The sequence below is a fragment of the Platichthys flesus genome, chromosome 3 (genome assembly GCF_949316205.1).
Source record: "Platichthys flesus chromosome 3, fPlaFle2.1, whole genome shotgun sequence".
Taxonomy (NCBI): domain Eukaryota; kingdom Metazoa; phylum Chordata; class Actinopteri; order Pleuronectiformes; family Pleuronectidae; genus Platichthys; species Platichthys flesus.
Genome location: NC_084947.1, coordinates 13347346 through 13363617, shown reverse-complemented (window position 1 = coordinate 13363617; position 16272 = coordinate 13347346). Strand labels below are relative to the sequence as shown.

General features: G+C 45.3%; 1 protein-coding gene across 1 annotated transcript; it reads right to left on the bottom strand.

Moving 5' to 3' along the window:
- Positions 1-294: 294 nt before the first annotated feature.
- pole (polymerase (DNA directed), epsilon) lies at positions 295-15914 on the bottom strand. Its single transcript, XM_062382040.1, has 48 exons — positions 15731-15914; positions 15498-15627; positions 15322-15402; positions 15164-15208; positions 14990-15082; positions 14547-14701; positions 14313-14457; positions 14143-14223; positions 13931-14038; positions 13731-13841; positions 13511-13596; positions 13303-13422; positions 12966-13098; positions 12749-12862; positions 12431-12643; positions 12240-12347; positions 11981-12109; positions 11798-11900; positions 11312-11458; positions 11033-11178; positions 10511-10659; positions 10323-10415; positions 9757-10059; positions 9388-9583; positions 9024-9238; positions 8092-8194; positions 7915-7995; positions 7701-7823; positions 7107-7316; positions 6702-6914; positions 6440-6583; positions 6216-6356; positions 5910-6063; positions 5595-5701; positions 5314-5490; positions 4985-5208; positions 4646-4866; positions 4333-4537; positions 4027-4200; positions 3568-3693; positions 2781-2913; positions 2482-2680; positions 2260-2391; positions 1884-2077; positions 1522-1722; positions 1061-1186; positions 699-788; positions 295-607 (listed from the first exon to the last, which is right to left on the bottom strand). Exons 1-48 carry the CDS (start codon positions 15796-15798, stop codon positions 485-487), a joined length of 6873 nt encoding a protein of 2290 aa, XP_062238024.1. The 5' UTR covers positions 15799-15914; the 3' UTR covers positions 295-484.
- Between the last annotated feature and the right edge of the window lie 358 nt (positions 15915-16272).

The following is a 16272-nucleotide window of genomic DNA, read 5'->3' as shown; positions in this document are numbered from 1 at the left end:
TACTTCAGTCATATTACAGATACATGAGAAATGTACTTAAGTAAATAAAGTAAATGTAATTTTTTTACTTCCCACCACTGAGCATGGGGGCAACTCAGGTTACTGGCTGTGCAGATACAGAATCAGCCAGACGAGGAGGAAGCTCAGTCAATTAGTGACTGTGCTGATCGATGAAGGTCCCTGGAGAGAGGTGCAATCAGGAGGTTTAGTTTTTTTTTCCCATTGTGGCAGAAGAGCAGTGGAAGCTACAGCCCTATCTCAAATTACCGAGCAGTAAAAATAAACAGATACAAATACTTGGAAAACATTTATTAACCATCAAAAGCAGAAATCAACACATTTCATAAAATATTCTATGACATAATCAGGAGTTCAAACATATTTACAGTCCATATTTTGCTCTTCCAACCTGCACGACACGCAATCAAACAGAATTGAAACAGACGTCAGGTTCATCCTCTGGCAAAGAGAGACAGGGTCCCGGTCAGCGAGAGCTCTGTCGGACATGTGGATTCATCAGGAGCAGCCAGTCAATGGTCTCCTCCAGGAAGCTCATGTTGTAGTGGGACGCTATGTTCTGAAACACCGTGATCTGCTCGGAGAAGCTCTTTAAAATGGAAGAGAGGAAACATAAACAGCTGTCAGATGCATGCTTTCATCACTAAAATGAATAGTGTAAAGTATGAGGGAGCAGAAACCTTGATTGAGAAAGTGAGGTCAAAGTCTCCGGCACATCTGCAGTAGAGGGGCATGTTTGCGTCCTTCACGCCTTTACATTTGTTACACACCTGAAATCACACAGGAGACACACATGTTTGAACAACAGTTTCACACATTGGAAATTCTTCTTCTTCTCTTTCTTTTAGGGGGGGACACTAATGGCCTCACAGAGGAGATACTTTTCTATGATTAAGACTGTTGCTTCTTTAAAGGTAAATTATCTAGACAGGGATAAGGAAACAGGGAGGGAGGTGATATATATGGTTTATGGTACATGCGTTACCTATTAGGACGAGGTAGTTTCCTCTAATGTGTATGAAAATCAACATTTGTGACTCACCAGGTCCTGCAGGGTGTAGCTCATCAGCTTCTTCTGCAGAGCTTCTACCAGAGCCATCTCTACAGACTCGGTCTCGTACTGGGCCTGGCAGTTGGAGCAGAACCACTGAGGCAAGACCGACCCGTCCTGAGGAGAAGAAAACAAGGGTTCATCTCGTTCGGATGGCTGAATGTATAAATGGTAAAAGGACTGTTTCAGTATTGCACTTTTCTTGTGTTATCTTATCTAAAGAACTCTACAGTACAATTGCTACTAAATGCTGCACTTTCTCTATCACTATAGAAAAAGCAAAGATGTCAGGGAAAATGTGGGTTACGGTATTTGACAAGCCACACTACTTCCTGAGCCACAGCCATATGCAGGAGGAGTAATTGGCAAATCAAGTGACAATGTCTCTGGAATTTTTTTAAAATTTGGAACGATTTTAAGTGTTTTAATTTTTATTTTGTCTAAGCTCTCACCTGCGCCACAGATGGGTCCTTGCAGAGGTCGAGGTCCCGACAGAAATTGCACTGGTGGCAGATGACCTCCGGTAGGACGTAGGAGTTGCAGGGATCACGGAACTGAGCGTCGTCTGAAAACTCGCCGACGTCCACAAGACGCAGGAGGTCTCTCTTCAGCTTGTTCACCTGGTTCGCTATGTTGGCGTCCAGTGAGAGGACCTGCAGGGAGCAAAGATGTTCCATCAATTACCAATCCACCAACACCGTTAAGTGTTGCAAAGGAAATAATTATGACAATATGAAACACAAAGACTTGGTTAGCAATAGTTTTTTTGTGTTCTGTTCCGCTTTTGGCATTTACCAAATATCGAGGTGCATACCTGGCAGACATATTTGATGAACTCCAGTGCTGGGTTTTTGAGTGGCAGGTGGGATCCAGGCAGAACAGGGAACAGCTCTGAGGGCTGCGTTACACTCCTGGTGCCCGCAACTTTCTTCTGGATCTTTTGAGTGATGGTGAAGAAGTTCTGTGTCAGCTCACTGGACACGTATTCCTGGGAGAAGGAGATCATTCCTGCAGGAGAAAAATCACAACATCTGTGAGGAAATCAGCCTAAATGTGATTGAAAGCTCCCATTAAGGGTGTAACAGAAGCTATTCAATGGTAACTAATGAGTGTAATGTGGAGTCCTTTAAATACAAGAGTGTCTTTAAAAGTGTTTAGTAACCGAAGCAGCTTCTCAAACGGCTTCTTACCAGGAAGAGCACTCAGGTCTCCCACTGCCTGTTGAGAAGCCTGGCTGCCTCCACGTCTCTTAACTGGCGTTGCCCCAGGAGCATTACGTCTCAGCTCCTCTTTCATACTGTGGTACACAGCTGCAATGTAGGCTGGGGTGGAACAGATGGGTGTGTTTCGTTAGTAGAGAGAAAAAGCAAAGAACTAATGTCTGTTGTGTGCAGATTCGTTTTATTTTATACCTGAGACGATCATGAGGAAGTATTTCTGACAGGAGGCGGTCTGAGGCAGGTACTGCATGATGTTCCAGTTGCTCTCGATCAGCTCCTCCACCTCATCCGTCTCTTCATCTTCCTCAACTTCTGCTTCCGCCTCATCTTCATCCTCGCTGCCGTCCTCTTCACCCTCCCCTTGTTTATTCTTCTTCTGTTTGGCTCCTTCCTAAAGAAAAAACAACGGGGGGGAATGACCTCTGGATTCAGCTCAGATAACATCAATTAAATCGAATAAACTGTTCTGGAGAAGTTTCAGTTTGACGTACCTCTCCCGGCAAGAGGTTGGAGGGCAGTTTCCCCTTCACGCCGCCGTAGTTGGCCGGGTCCATCCACATCAGGAACTCCCAGCAGCGGGAGAAGGACAAGGACAAAGAGTGGAAGATTTCTCTGGAGTGGATGCTGGAAGAGAAGAAGAGGTGAAGTGTCAAATACCCTGATATTAACGATATTTAAGGGAAGAAAGAGAAGAAAATGAAAGAAAATGTTCAGTAAGTAATATTGAGAAACAACCGAACTTTTAAATGTCAATGATACTGCTGTGATGCTGCTTTGAACATCAGGAAAACATTTGGAGGTGGTCCTAGGTCCGAGATATTTTAATTTCACATTAAAGTATTGAATCATTGGCTTAACTTCCCCTTTATGTATTGGTCCCATTAGTGTAATGGCCAACTCGCTATTACATGACCTTTATACTAGACTTCCCGTGATGGAGACCACAACACCATATGAAGAAAACATTTCAGTGCTCTAAATGGTTATTGTGCTTTTTCTGATTAATGTGGTCTGATTCCAGGCAACTGAATACAAACCCTTTTAATTGGCTCATTTTAGTACTGAGCAGCCTGTTTAATGTATAGTCTTTTAAACATTTAATGCAGGTATGTATATATTTAACAAAAGTTATATATTATATAGTTATATGTATATACATGTAAAATAGCTATGCAGGGGTTGGGGAATGGATATATGCAGAGATTAAGCGATAATATCACTTTACAATGCAAGATGCAGGATTTATAGAGACGTAACTGCAGAAGAGAATTATCTGACCTGTTAGTGATATACCCCACGTAGCCGATTGCATCATCTGTCCTCCGTTTTTTAGTACACAGGATGATCCTGTTGAAGTTTCCGTACACCACAGTTGAGCCAAGCCGTTTAAACTCTGCAACCAACCTGAGAGCAGAACGAAAGAAGAATGATTTATGGAAGAACAGAACACTGCAGCATTTAAGAGAAGGATGGGATTAATAAGAGAAGGAAAAAAGACAAGTAGACCGGACAGAGCTGACCTGGTAGAGTGGATGTTTTGAGCCACACAAATAAAAAAAACTCAAATAACGCTGCCTCAATTTGTTACCCTCAGAGCCCCATCATACTTATTAACTAATCAATAAAAAACATACAATGTCACATCAACCACTCCCAGATACACTGAGCTACACTATATATATATATATATATATATATATGTATATGTGTAGAGGAAGTTGTGGCGATGTCACTCACTGTAGAAACACCTTCTTCATCATGTTGTGCAGGGTGCGATGCAGAGCAGGGTCGTAGAGCAGAGAACTCGGGGAGTGCAGCCAGCGGTAGAAGTGCATCACCTGGTTGTCGGCGTACACGTTGTGGTACTGGGTGATCTCCCTGACCCATCCCACCACCATGCTCTTCAAGATCCTGCTCATAAGACAGAGGAAACAGTGGGATGAGCAAAACACCAAACACAACCTGCTTCCTTTATCAATGAGGAACAAATCCACGTCCGGTGAGACTGTGCTGTTTATATGTAGGTGATTCACATTGACACACCTGAAGGTGTTGGAGCAGAGAGCAGTCTCATCATAGCTAGCGTGAGCGCTTGCCCCTTGATTTCCTGACATCATGTCCTCCAGCGAGGCCTGCTGGATCACATCGAAACTGACGCCCAGACTGGCTCCACCCTCCATGTCGTTGACATGCTGCGACTGGAGGAGGGTGTTCACGGCCAGACTCTGCAGGTCCATCTCCACACAAACTAGAACAAGTAGGATAATGCATAAATGCAGGGAAATGTTTTTGTGTTTTGATTTTGTTTGCTTTATACTTTTTCTTTTTCCTGTGCATGCTCCTGGTGTTTATGTACCGGTGGAATAGCATCCTTGAGAGTTGATCTCCACAGAACCTCTGTCGTCGCTTTCCATGACCAGACGGCTGTCATCAGCCTCCTTTCCCCCGAGGTCAGGTCTGGCTGTAGGTGACAGCCACAGCAGGTGGTTGTGCTTCCGAAGATGTCTCGCCAGGAACAAGTCTGAACCGAAGATGGAAACATCCTGAGGCAAGTTCCCCACAGGCAAGTGGTAATACCTGGAAGCCAGAGATATGTGAGTTTCAAAGAGTCTATTTTAGACAAACCTGTGACAAAAGCTCTTGACTAAACAATAAATAAAGGGGAGTCACAGAGTCTACAGTGTTCAGTTTGTACCTGGCCATGTCGAAAGCTTGCGACAGGCAGCTGTCCAGGTTGAGGTAGTGACGGATCATGCGCCGGGCACCGTGCCTTTGCCAATCCAGCACGTTATAGCTGATCTCGTCGAGCACATGCACTGGAACGACGGGAAACTCCTCAAGCACTGGCATCCCCGCTGACAATCGACGCAGCTCCCAGTTTGACTGCACAGCGATGAGGGTGGGGCCCCGACGCTCCTCCTGTAAACAGCCACAGACGAAGCAGGAGAGGATCAGTTAAGCCACAGGCAAATGACAAGTGATATTCATGTGTGTAAAGTGTGAAACATGAACATTGTTTGTCACCTTGTAGTTGAGCAGAATCCGCTGCAATGCACGGTAAATAGCCTTTGGGTCGTTTTCAGCTCGAACCTCGAAGTTGTGTTTCTCTGGAGGCAGGAGATCCTCTGTGGTCTTCTCCAGGAGGGCGGTGCGTTCTGCAGTGTAAAGGTTATTCAGGTTGGGCATCTGGTTGCTTCGCACCTGAAAGAAAAATGAATGCAATTGAGTATAACTTTCTATAGCTAGATGGAAATGCATCTCCATTACGGAGAGAGTAAAAGAAATAAAGGTTTGTGTTTTCTTACTGTGTCCAAGATGAAGATGCTGGCTTTGCGCTGAGAGGGGATGAAAAGTCCAAACAGAGCCTTGTGTCCCTGGCTGTGATGATAGAAGTACATATGGCGAACACTCCCTGAAAAGAAAGAAAACATAAACACAGTCATTTAAACTTGTAAAAGCCAGTTTATTGTTAAAATCGACATAATAAACACCTTCAGTCAAAGAAGTTTGTTTAATAAGCTCTGAACAAGCTGTGGTATCCCAAGACCACAAAACAATAAACCCTGCAGGATCCATTATGACCTCTAGTCCAGATGACCAGTGTGTGAGATGGGTCTTACCTGGCTCCAGGTAGCTGAACTGGGCCAGAGACCTCATCTCCAGATGCTCTAGATCAAAGGTGTCCGCCTCCCTGCCGGCCAGATCCCTCACCACGTGTTTATTGACCATACACACGCATCCAAGCTGCACCAGAGCCCGGAACAGCAAGGGGACCTGAGAGAGAGAAAAGACGCCGATCACACTGTTTAATCTGTTTATAAAAGACAACGTGGGAAAAAAGAACCAACTCTAAATCAATGGTGTAGAGTGGAATTTGTTATTGCATCTTATGAGAACACTGGAGGTGTATAAACGTGCGTGTTCACCTGTGTTTCGTAGACTCCTTCGATGTCTGGTGCAGACATGTCTGCGTTGATCTGGTTGATGTGCTCCTGGTACATGTCCTCTGGTACACAGTACTCATAGAGGTAGTACACAATGTTGGAGCGAGGCAGCAGCCGGTTCACCTGAAGCCACGAGTTCATGTCAGAACTCACACGGCAAAAAGATTCAAACAAACATATTCCCCAGCGTCTTTCATTCCACTTGCCTTCTTGTACATGGCTCCCTCCTCCTGTTTGGGGACTTTCTGATTGACGTAGAAGACCCGGGGGATGTTGAGCTTCATGCAGTGGAGGTCATTACCAATCACAGCCCACAGCTTGTACAGGCCAGGGTGACTCGTCTCTGCGATCTGTGTGGCAGGTAACAGGATATCATGTTAGACCATGATTCAGTGTTGTATGAATTATATTAGACAATCTTCTATGGATTGTATTGAAGGCGGTGAACAAAGGGTGAATTTACTCCACCTGTACAATCTGCCAGGGCATGTCCAGAATGCTGCGGGCTGTTTTGCGCAGGAAGCTGCCAAGGCCGGTGGTGGGGCCGTCTCTGATCACTCCTCCACCTACAGGCTGAGCTTCACCGTCCAGCATCCTCCTCCTCTTCTTTCTCTCCTTCCTCTGTCTCAGCTGCAGCTCCCACTTCTTCTTGTGGTAGCGCAGCCACACCAAGAGCTCCTCCTGTGCACAGGAGCATTGATTTAAAAAAAAGAGCCAATGTAAATGTGACCTCTTTCAGGTAATGGTGGAACATAGTAGTCTCAAAGTACCTGTAATTTCAAATGAATTCAGAAAGCATAAGAAATGGCCTGAAATAAGCAGGTATCTGAACACTGAGACAAAAAGCAGGACCTAGTGGTTCTTGCTTCCTACCTGTTCCTCTCCCATGGGTGGGGGTGGTCCCAGGATCTCTCGCCAGGACTGGCTGAGCTCCAGGACCTGAGACTCCACCTGGCTGTCCTCTCCCTGGGACGCTCGCTTCCGCTTGGTGCTGATGAGGATGGCCGGCTGCAGGGGTCTGGCTGGCAGCCCGAAGTCCTCTATGTCCGCAGCCTGGCCTGCTTCAAGAGGCTGATGGGCCACCTGAGAGGGACCAGGAACATTCAGCTAATTAGACTCAAATATAAATTAGTGCTTTCAACTCAATGAAGTTTAGAGGGTTACTTTATTATAACTTTAATTGTCATTCTACATTTGATTTGTACTCTGCCATGATTGACAGTGTGGGAGTTTAATAAGGACGTTCATTAAACTGCCACCAGACTGAGTTATTGCTCTGCATGTAAGAGAATGAGAATTGCCCCCCCCCCGGACGCTGCTAGCTAGCTGCCTACTTTTTCCCCACTGACTGGTTACGTCATATCCTTGTAGAAATCATCGGAGTGAGTTAGATCAGCTTAATTCAGACGTAGGTATTTAAAACATCTTTCTAAACAAACAAAACGTTCTGCTGGGAGGTGAACCCACCTGTCTCTTGCCCTCACTGGTGAACAGTTCACTGATTTTCTTTTGCTTGAAAATGTCGTTTTTCTCCAGGAGTTTCTTGTGAAGCCAGTCGGGATGTCTCACTCTGGGCACTGGGTTCTTCACCTGATGATGAAATTTAACAAATAAAATCAATCTGCACATCATTTTGGATTTACTCAAATAAATTGAAGGCATGCTTTTTTTTTTATTTGACCTGTTGCAGAGCTGCAGGGATGGTGATGATTTTCTGAATGGCACTGCCCAACCTCTCTATGTAATAACTCCAATCCAGGATCTGGGACGGCCCACAAGAGAAAATGTTAATGTCATTTGGAGAACAGAGGAAGATTCAAACAGAGGCTTGTAAAATATGCATTTAAAACAAACTCACAGAGCGGATGTCCAAATCTTGCAGGCTGGACATCTTCAACCACTTACGGAGGAAATGTTTCTTCACACTGGGCTCTGCCTGGAAGATGGCCAGTGGAATGGCTCTAATGGAGACAAACCCAATGACACAAATGTGAAACTAAAAGCTTTTACTTCTGCAAAAGTCATAAAGTGCCCGTTCTCCACAAACATAGAGGCTACTGGATGATCTGAATTTCCCTCGGGATTAATAAAGTATCCATCTATCTATCTATCTAACATCATGAGACAATGTTATTTAGTGGTGATAACAACAGAAGATGGTTCATGACTGAACAGTTTGACTTACCAAACAGAGTCAGTTTGGGGGCAAGTTGTGTTATCATTGGACAACTTGCACTGTCTGCTATGCTTTGTCATTTAATTCCATATTTTTCAAGATTTGTTTTGCCACCTCCTTGTTCATGACCCGTGTGCCAGCTTCATTAAAAGCTGACAACTGTTGTCGCCTGTGTTTGTGTGTTACTGTATGATTGAACTTTAATCGGTTAGACCTCATTATGGAAAGGCATTATTATAAAAACATTAGATTGGGGTTCATACAATTAAATGAACTCTACACTAGTTACTATTTATTTTGGTGATATATAGTATTTAATAAATTAAATTTAGATTTTTTTCCAATCTTCGCATGAATATAGTCGATGCTCATAATGAATAAAGAGTTTTTAATTATCCTGCTGTGACATTGGAAAAAGAATATTTAATCTAATCGTATCCTCCTAATGTAAATGTTCACTACAATGGTCAAAGCTGCATTCTCTGCTGAGGAGGTCCCACTTGTTTTCCATAGTTTTCCTGCTAAAGCTGCCATCGATGCCACTGCCATTGATGCAGAAGGATGAACATGAACATGAACATAAACAATGTCTATTATAAGTGCTGCTGGCCCACCTTTCTGTGACAGGTGAACCCTCTGGTTTTCGGGAGATGACGTAGCGACAGCTCAGACCAGCGTCTTTCACCATCTGGTCTCCCAGGAACTCAGCGAGTCTCTTGGCGGTGCTGATCGACAAGGACTTCTGCTCTCCGTAGTCCTCCAGCCTCCGGGACATGGAGCGGTTCTCGGAAATCAGTTCAAACAGCTCAGCATCTGGCATGTTGGCAGCCTGGAAAAACCAGGGAAGTAAAGATTTGTGTGAGGATAACAAGGACTGGACTCGACAATTTGACTGAACTTTCTAGTTAATCCAAGTTACTCAAAACACAGCTGACTGTATGATGGAAATATCTTTTGATATCACGATGCTATGTTCACCTTGCTGTACAGAACGTCCAGCCAGTAGTCGGCCACTTTGGCCACCGATGCGTAGACCTCCTCCAGAGTGGTGCCTTTGAGGAAAGCCTCAAACACAGAGGATTGAAAAATCTTGATGAGCTGGAGCTCTCCTCTCCTCTTCACTTCAAAACCCTTGAGCTCAGCTAGAGAGCCGTCCTCATTAAACACAGCGTACCTTAAACAAGGAGAGAAGCCAGTGATCAACATGGTCGCTCTACAGTTTAACACGATCTTAAGCAGACAGCCCATTCCCTTAATGTTTGGTACAAAGAATCCATTGACCACGCAACTTATATGATATATTCATCCATAAAAATACAAATTAAAAAGATCTCCGCTGCCTCTGACCTCTTCTTCAGCTTCTTTCCTTCCTCTTTTGAGGCGGGCAGGATCATGGCCAGGTACGGTCCGTCCACCTCAAAGAAGATGCTGTTCTCTGACCGGGTGTTGTAGGTGAGGGACCCGGGGTCGACCAGCTCGTGGTACTGGTCGTTGGTGAATCCCTCCTTCACCATGATGTTCAGCATGGCCCCCGGGTAGGAGATGGTCACCTTGGGCTTCTTCTCATTACTCGTCTTCACGACAAAATTCTCAGGAAAGGTGTTCGGTAGGACACACCAGATACCGTCGGTGTCCAACTCTAGTGGTCTCCTGAGACACGGAAGTGGAGGGGAAAATCATGATGAGTATATTGTTAATTTCACTGCATGTCAACAAGAATAAAAGTAACGTTTATGTATGTCTGATGAAAACCAAAAAAACACACAAGAAATAAAGACCACGCGGCAGGGGCCAGATTCAAACAGACATCAACATGATGCTGATGGGACGAGTCAGTGGATCCCTGCAGCACTCTCCCTGATCAGGAACATCATTCCCGTAAATAACCATCACATCATCCATGTGACACTCACCCTATTTGTTCGATCAGCTCTCGGGCTTGAGTGATGATGTTGGCTCCAGTGAAGCACACAATGCCGGCCATCTCCATGGAATACCAGCGCGCCCTGGTGGCAACACACACAACGTCAGGTGCACGGCAACAACAAGACAACATAAAACGATCTCTTCTGCTGAACACTGTGCAGTAACTGACTCTCACCCTTTCCTCATGACGTAGCCGTAGAAAGAGTTGAGAATACACTTGTGAGCGAGCTGAAGGGACTCGTACAGGATCTCCATGTTCTTGCAGCGCTTCACCTCGGCAGCGTCTCCACAGTCCTGAGCTGACGACAGTTTCTTCTTCCACACCTTTAACCGAGAAGCAGGAAAATAACACGGGTTTGAATGAGCAACACAAGACGATCTTAAGTGTCTTTAGATATGACTGTGTTTTTAGGTTAAACACTCGCCCCTGACCATTTGTTCATTGTTTGGTTTGAAGGCTAGATTACACAATAACAGCTGGGTGATTTACCACAAATACTTGGTAGAAGGATGCAGTATAGCTCAGGGAAAACCTCATGCAATTGGAGTGTGGATCCAGGTTGTTTTTTCTCTAAATCGCTTTCTTTAACATAGCTAAATGTCTTCCTACATTTCGGGGGACTGTTGGGCCTTGGCAAAGATATGAACTGTACTGAGATGAATTCTAGTTTTCATTCATATGGATCCCAAAATGTACCTTGTGGAGTCCTTTGAACTCGTAGCGGCGATCTCTGAAAGCTCTCACGGTGTCCACATAGAAGGAGTTTTCTCTCTGACAGATGGTGGTGACGCGTTCCTCCTTTTTGGTGACATGTGTCTTCTTATAGGCTCTCTTACAGTAGTCTGACACAGGGAACATATACATCATGTTTTGTTAATCAGTAAACATGAACCCTTATTATCAAAAATTTAAAACAAAATGAGCAGGACTGGCTTAGTGGAATTACTAAACAAAGAGTGTTAAAAAACAAAGTACCGGCCAAACGTTTCTTCTCATGCTTGGCTTGCTCCTCTCTGTTGAGATTGTGGAACGCACGAGGCGGACCGTTGGGAAACAGCGACGGGAACTTCTCTGACTCCAGTTGCTGCTGGATCCGGTGAAACTCACTGCGACTGGCAGGCACTGCAAACAGACGCTCACTTTACTACACGTGTTGATGCTTAATAAAGGTTGTGTCGACTATATCCACAAACAGAACCACTAGAATTATCAACAGACTCTTCTCGGATGCCATCAAAAGAATATAGAAAATGATATCATCTCAATGTCTATAGAAAGCTTGAGAAAAGTTGAAATTATACAAATACAAATTATATTTAATTAAACTCATAGTCGTAGCATTGAATTAAAATAGAATTTCATTTGGCCGACAACAACCCCTTTTCAATAAAAATGTGGATTACTGTAAATTGCTATTGATTATTTTGACAGCCCTAACACACAATAACCACTTGAACCCACTGATTTCTCCTCTCCACTGCCAGGCCATCCTCCTCTGACAGGTGGCTCCAGGTTTGTTAAAGTCACAGGCAGCACACGTGGCCTCGTCAACCATAGCAGATGGCTGCAAAAACAAAAAATAAAGATTTGAGTTTCAAGCTTTTCTATAACTTTGCCCACTTTCATGCATTTCCTTTTTCTTACCTGCAGCCGGTTGGTGAGAATGATGTTGGGGTACATCGCCCCGACGTCCAGATGGTAGATGAGGGGGCACTCGATCCTGTTTGGAACCTCCTTCAGTGAAATCAGCTTCTTCTTGATCTCGTCGCAGACCTGGGAAAACATCGGGGACGTTTTAAAACTTCAAGCTGAGAAACCTGACAGTAGGGGACTTTTGGAAAGTAAAAAGAGAAATCTGCGACGCAACCAAAAAAAAAAGGAAAGAAACAACGACAAATCACACCTCATTGAAGTTTGTGATTTGCTCCAGAGGGATTTGCTCCTCTTCCTCAATAGCGTGACGCATCGTTCTCTCGACCCTTTGAAGCAGGAAGTCGAATGCAGCCGGGTTCTGTCAACAAAACAAAACCATCACAGTAAAAAACAGGAAAGTAAGGAGCCAGCATCAAGTAGAACTGTGATCGACTGACTGACCATTTTGAAACGGCAGGGGATGTCACTGCGAAAGACGCCGGACTCCAGCGCCTCCACGTGGCCGCCCACGTACGTCTCAGAGTCCATGACGTGGCCGTCCTCTGTCTGTTTGTTGAAGACCTGCTCCTGCTTGTTGGGGAAGACGATGTTGGCGTGAAAGGCCTGCACCATGAGCAAGGCCTCGCACAGGGTCCCGGAACCCTTACGCAGCACCTGGTAACAATGTGAGAAAGGAAATGATTAACTGTCAAAATATGTGCTATTTCTGGGGGGGGGGGGGGGGGGAATCCTCATTTACAAGACACACAACAGACAAACCTCATCGGGCTCCATGGGGATGATGGTGCACAGAGCGAAGATGAAGGGATGAACATATTTCATGTACAGGTAATACGTGGCCACAGCATCTGACACGGAGTAGGTGGCCAAAGTCTGACAGAAAGAGAGAGAGAGAGAGAAAGAGAGAAAACGTCCATGAGATTGAAGACTCTTGATTTTTCGGAGCTGTCAAAACTGAATCCCCTCCGTGGTGTACCTGTGGCTCCTCCGTGGCCATGCGGCACATCTCCTCTGGATCCAGCTCTACCGGGTCGTAGCTCAGTTTAGCCTTCGCCGCTGCCTTCAGGTTGTGACTTCCCACTGGAAGGTAGCTGTCTCTTCTCACCCACCTGGCGCGGGAGACACGGGTGGGAGGGATGTTAGAAATGCATTCATCTAGATCCAGCTCTAAACCCTAAGAGTGTGTCCGGTACAAACAATTCAAAATCTGCAAACTTTAACGCTGATATCATCTGCTAACCAATAAACTGGTCATGGTCTAGTTTACATTAACCACAATGGTGTCATGGTGACTGTGTGAGAGGAGAGCAAACCTCAAGCAGTCCATGTGGATGGCCTGACTGGACTTGTACTCTCCCTGGTTGTCCTTCTGGAAACCGATCTCCCTGTACATGCTCAGCCCGTGGAGGCCGGCCCGAGTCTCAATAAAAGGCCTTAAAGAAAGTAAAAAAAGTCAGGGAGGTGGAAGGCAGACATCATAGTAGAGGAGTAACCACAGAAACAACTCGGTCCACAGCTCACCAATCGAAGAAGTCTCCGTTGTATGTTACAAAGATGTTTGGCTTCGTTTCTTGAACGTGATCGAACCACCTCTGAATCATGGCCGCCTGCAGCCAAAGTCAATTTACCACACGTTATTTCACGGATGCAAAAACAGCTCAGCACATTTATAAGAACAAACTCTCAAGTGATTCTACATTTGTTTCCACTGTAGAATATTGAGTGTGATGCAGCTACGCACCTCATCATCCTCATTGAAGACAGTGAACGGCCCTTCATACTCAGGTTTGGGAGTGAACTCGAAATCCTCAATGTTCTCCGAGACGATCTCTCGGTTTGTTATTAGAAACCCCTTTAAAGAGAAAAGTGAGAGAACTTAGTCCGACACACACACACAGGAGAATATTTTTGTGTAATATAAACGTGTGAATAGAAACTCACCTGTCCGTCTATCATGTAGGAGATCATCATAATCTGGTCTGACTCAGCATCTGGAAACTTCAGTGGAAGTTTGGTCGTCTCGATGTCGAAAGCCAAAACAACAGGATCCTACAGGAGCAGGCGGCAAAGTTTGAACGAAGACACACCGACATGGACGAAGATGTCAAGATAACATTGTCCTGAATAACCAGTAAATAACTAAATCCTCGTACTGGTCGCTCCACGAGGTCGTCTCGCCGTACGATCTCTGGTGGGTAAGCGCTGCCTCTGTACCGCACGTTGTACCAGTGAGCCTGAGGAGCACAGAGGGTGAAGATCAGAACAGCGAACAGGTGCATCCTCGTGCACAGTGCGTACACCTCCAGCAGAAATCTGCTCTTACCACGTGGATCTTGAGGTCGATGGACACTCGCACGTGATAGGGGACGTCGTACTCTCTCATGTCCACGATGTTGTCCAACTGGTCGGACATGCTCTTTGACCTCCCGTCATCATCATTGGAGGTCACATGGCCTCCTGACAAGGCACTGGAAAATAAAACCCAGGCGTCCACAGATCAGTACGTGAGCAGAACATGAGCGAGCGGAGCGGAAGTGATCTGCGGTTTTGGTGCTACCTGGACAACATGGACGTGTAGGCGTCATTGGACTGCTCCCTCTCCCGGTTCTTGCGCACTGCCGGAGAGATCTCGCGCTTCACCTTGAGGAGGTCGTCCTGGGAGTTGAACGACAGCTTGATGTAGCTTCTCTTCAGGCCAACTAAATGGTTCGGCTGAGGAGAACAGGACAATGGTAAAACAACTCTGAAGGCCAAATGCTTTTAAATGGAAAGGCTGCAACTCGTGATAATGTTCATAACCTCCCTCAAGGAGGTCAAGTCTTCACCTCTGTCCATATGTGTGTTTGTCAGAAAGAGTTGTCACCATTTCGAATTGAAAAGGCTCCAGTTCATATAACACAATTGTTTTTTAATGTTGGTTTTACACATATATAAATGTCATCGTGTCTGTATTTTGATAAATATTAAATTAAAAACATTGATGGACGTTAATGCTCTCACCAGGTCTAGATCCTCCTTCGGGAGAATCTCCAGCTTCGCCACCTTTCCCTGGAACTTCTTCGACAAGTATGAGATGACCTCTCTCTCGCAGTTCTGCAGACACACACGTCTTTAAGTCACGAGTTTATTAAACATGTTGACGTGACGTGTAAAAACCGACATATGCTGACTTACCCTTTTTGTAGCTATGTAGAAATATGGCTTGAAGGGTAGAGCCACCTACAGGAAGAGTATCAGGGGCACAAGGGAACAAGGCACATTAATCATGACTATTTTTACATAATAATAACAGAATTTTTTTTAAATATTAAAGCTGGTGAATCACATCGCACCTTAAACCTGCTTCCATCCTCCTGAATGAAATAGAAGTCCACAGCACTGATCATCCTCTTGTCTTCATCCAGGATCTCTGCCTGGTAATACAAGAATCAAAACAGTGTCATGCTCAGTGTCACTTCTCCTCCTGGTGACCTCCCACGTGACAGTCACATCAGCCGGTGGAACCTACGGGGTGCATGTTGATCAGCCAGCCGGTTTTCTCCCCCGGCTCCTTCAACCTGTCGAAGTCGAAGCGGGCGTCCATCTCGTCGGTGAACTGGCTGCGCTCCAGCCGCTTGAGAGCCGACGATCCATCGTCCCTGGTTCAAACACATGGGTTTCTCCCGTCAGCCTCTCGGTGAGGGGTATCTACAGCTCACTGCAGGAGGCAGGAGCAATGACAGAACAAGGGAATTCACTTACTGCTCCTGGTCTCCTCCGCCTTGTCCTCGGTTCGCTCCGTATCCCCCCCTGTTTTTAAAGAAAACCATCCTGTATCGTGAGAGGGCGACGCGCACACGGTCAGATGATATTCACACGGCCGCTCAGTTGGTCCGTGAAAGGAGCCGCATCAGTAAAACAAGTTAAAGTTGTTTATCTTCCGTCTCTGTCACTGACGCGTCTGTTTTCCTATTTTGGCGCGTTCCTGCAGTTCCCGCGAGCGCAGCGCCGAGAGGAGGAACCACAAAGATCCTTTGATGAACAAGAGAATCACTCCAACTTAAAAATCCTCGGCATTTGCAGGAAAATATCATTTAAACTTCCGCATTATTATTATTATTAGGGCTCAAGCACTGACAGTCACTGACAGACAGTGAGGCCCTATTGAAATTATAAGGATTACTATTATATATATATATATATAAGCACGTATCAAGGCTCGTGTTGATGACGTATGTGGTTACGTTTGCAAAAAAGAAACCGCCTGAAACTGAGAGCACTATGGAGAAGTTCTAATTTTTCAA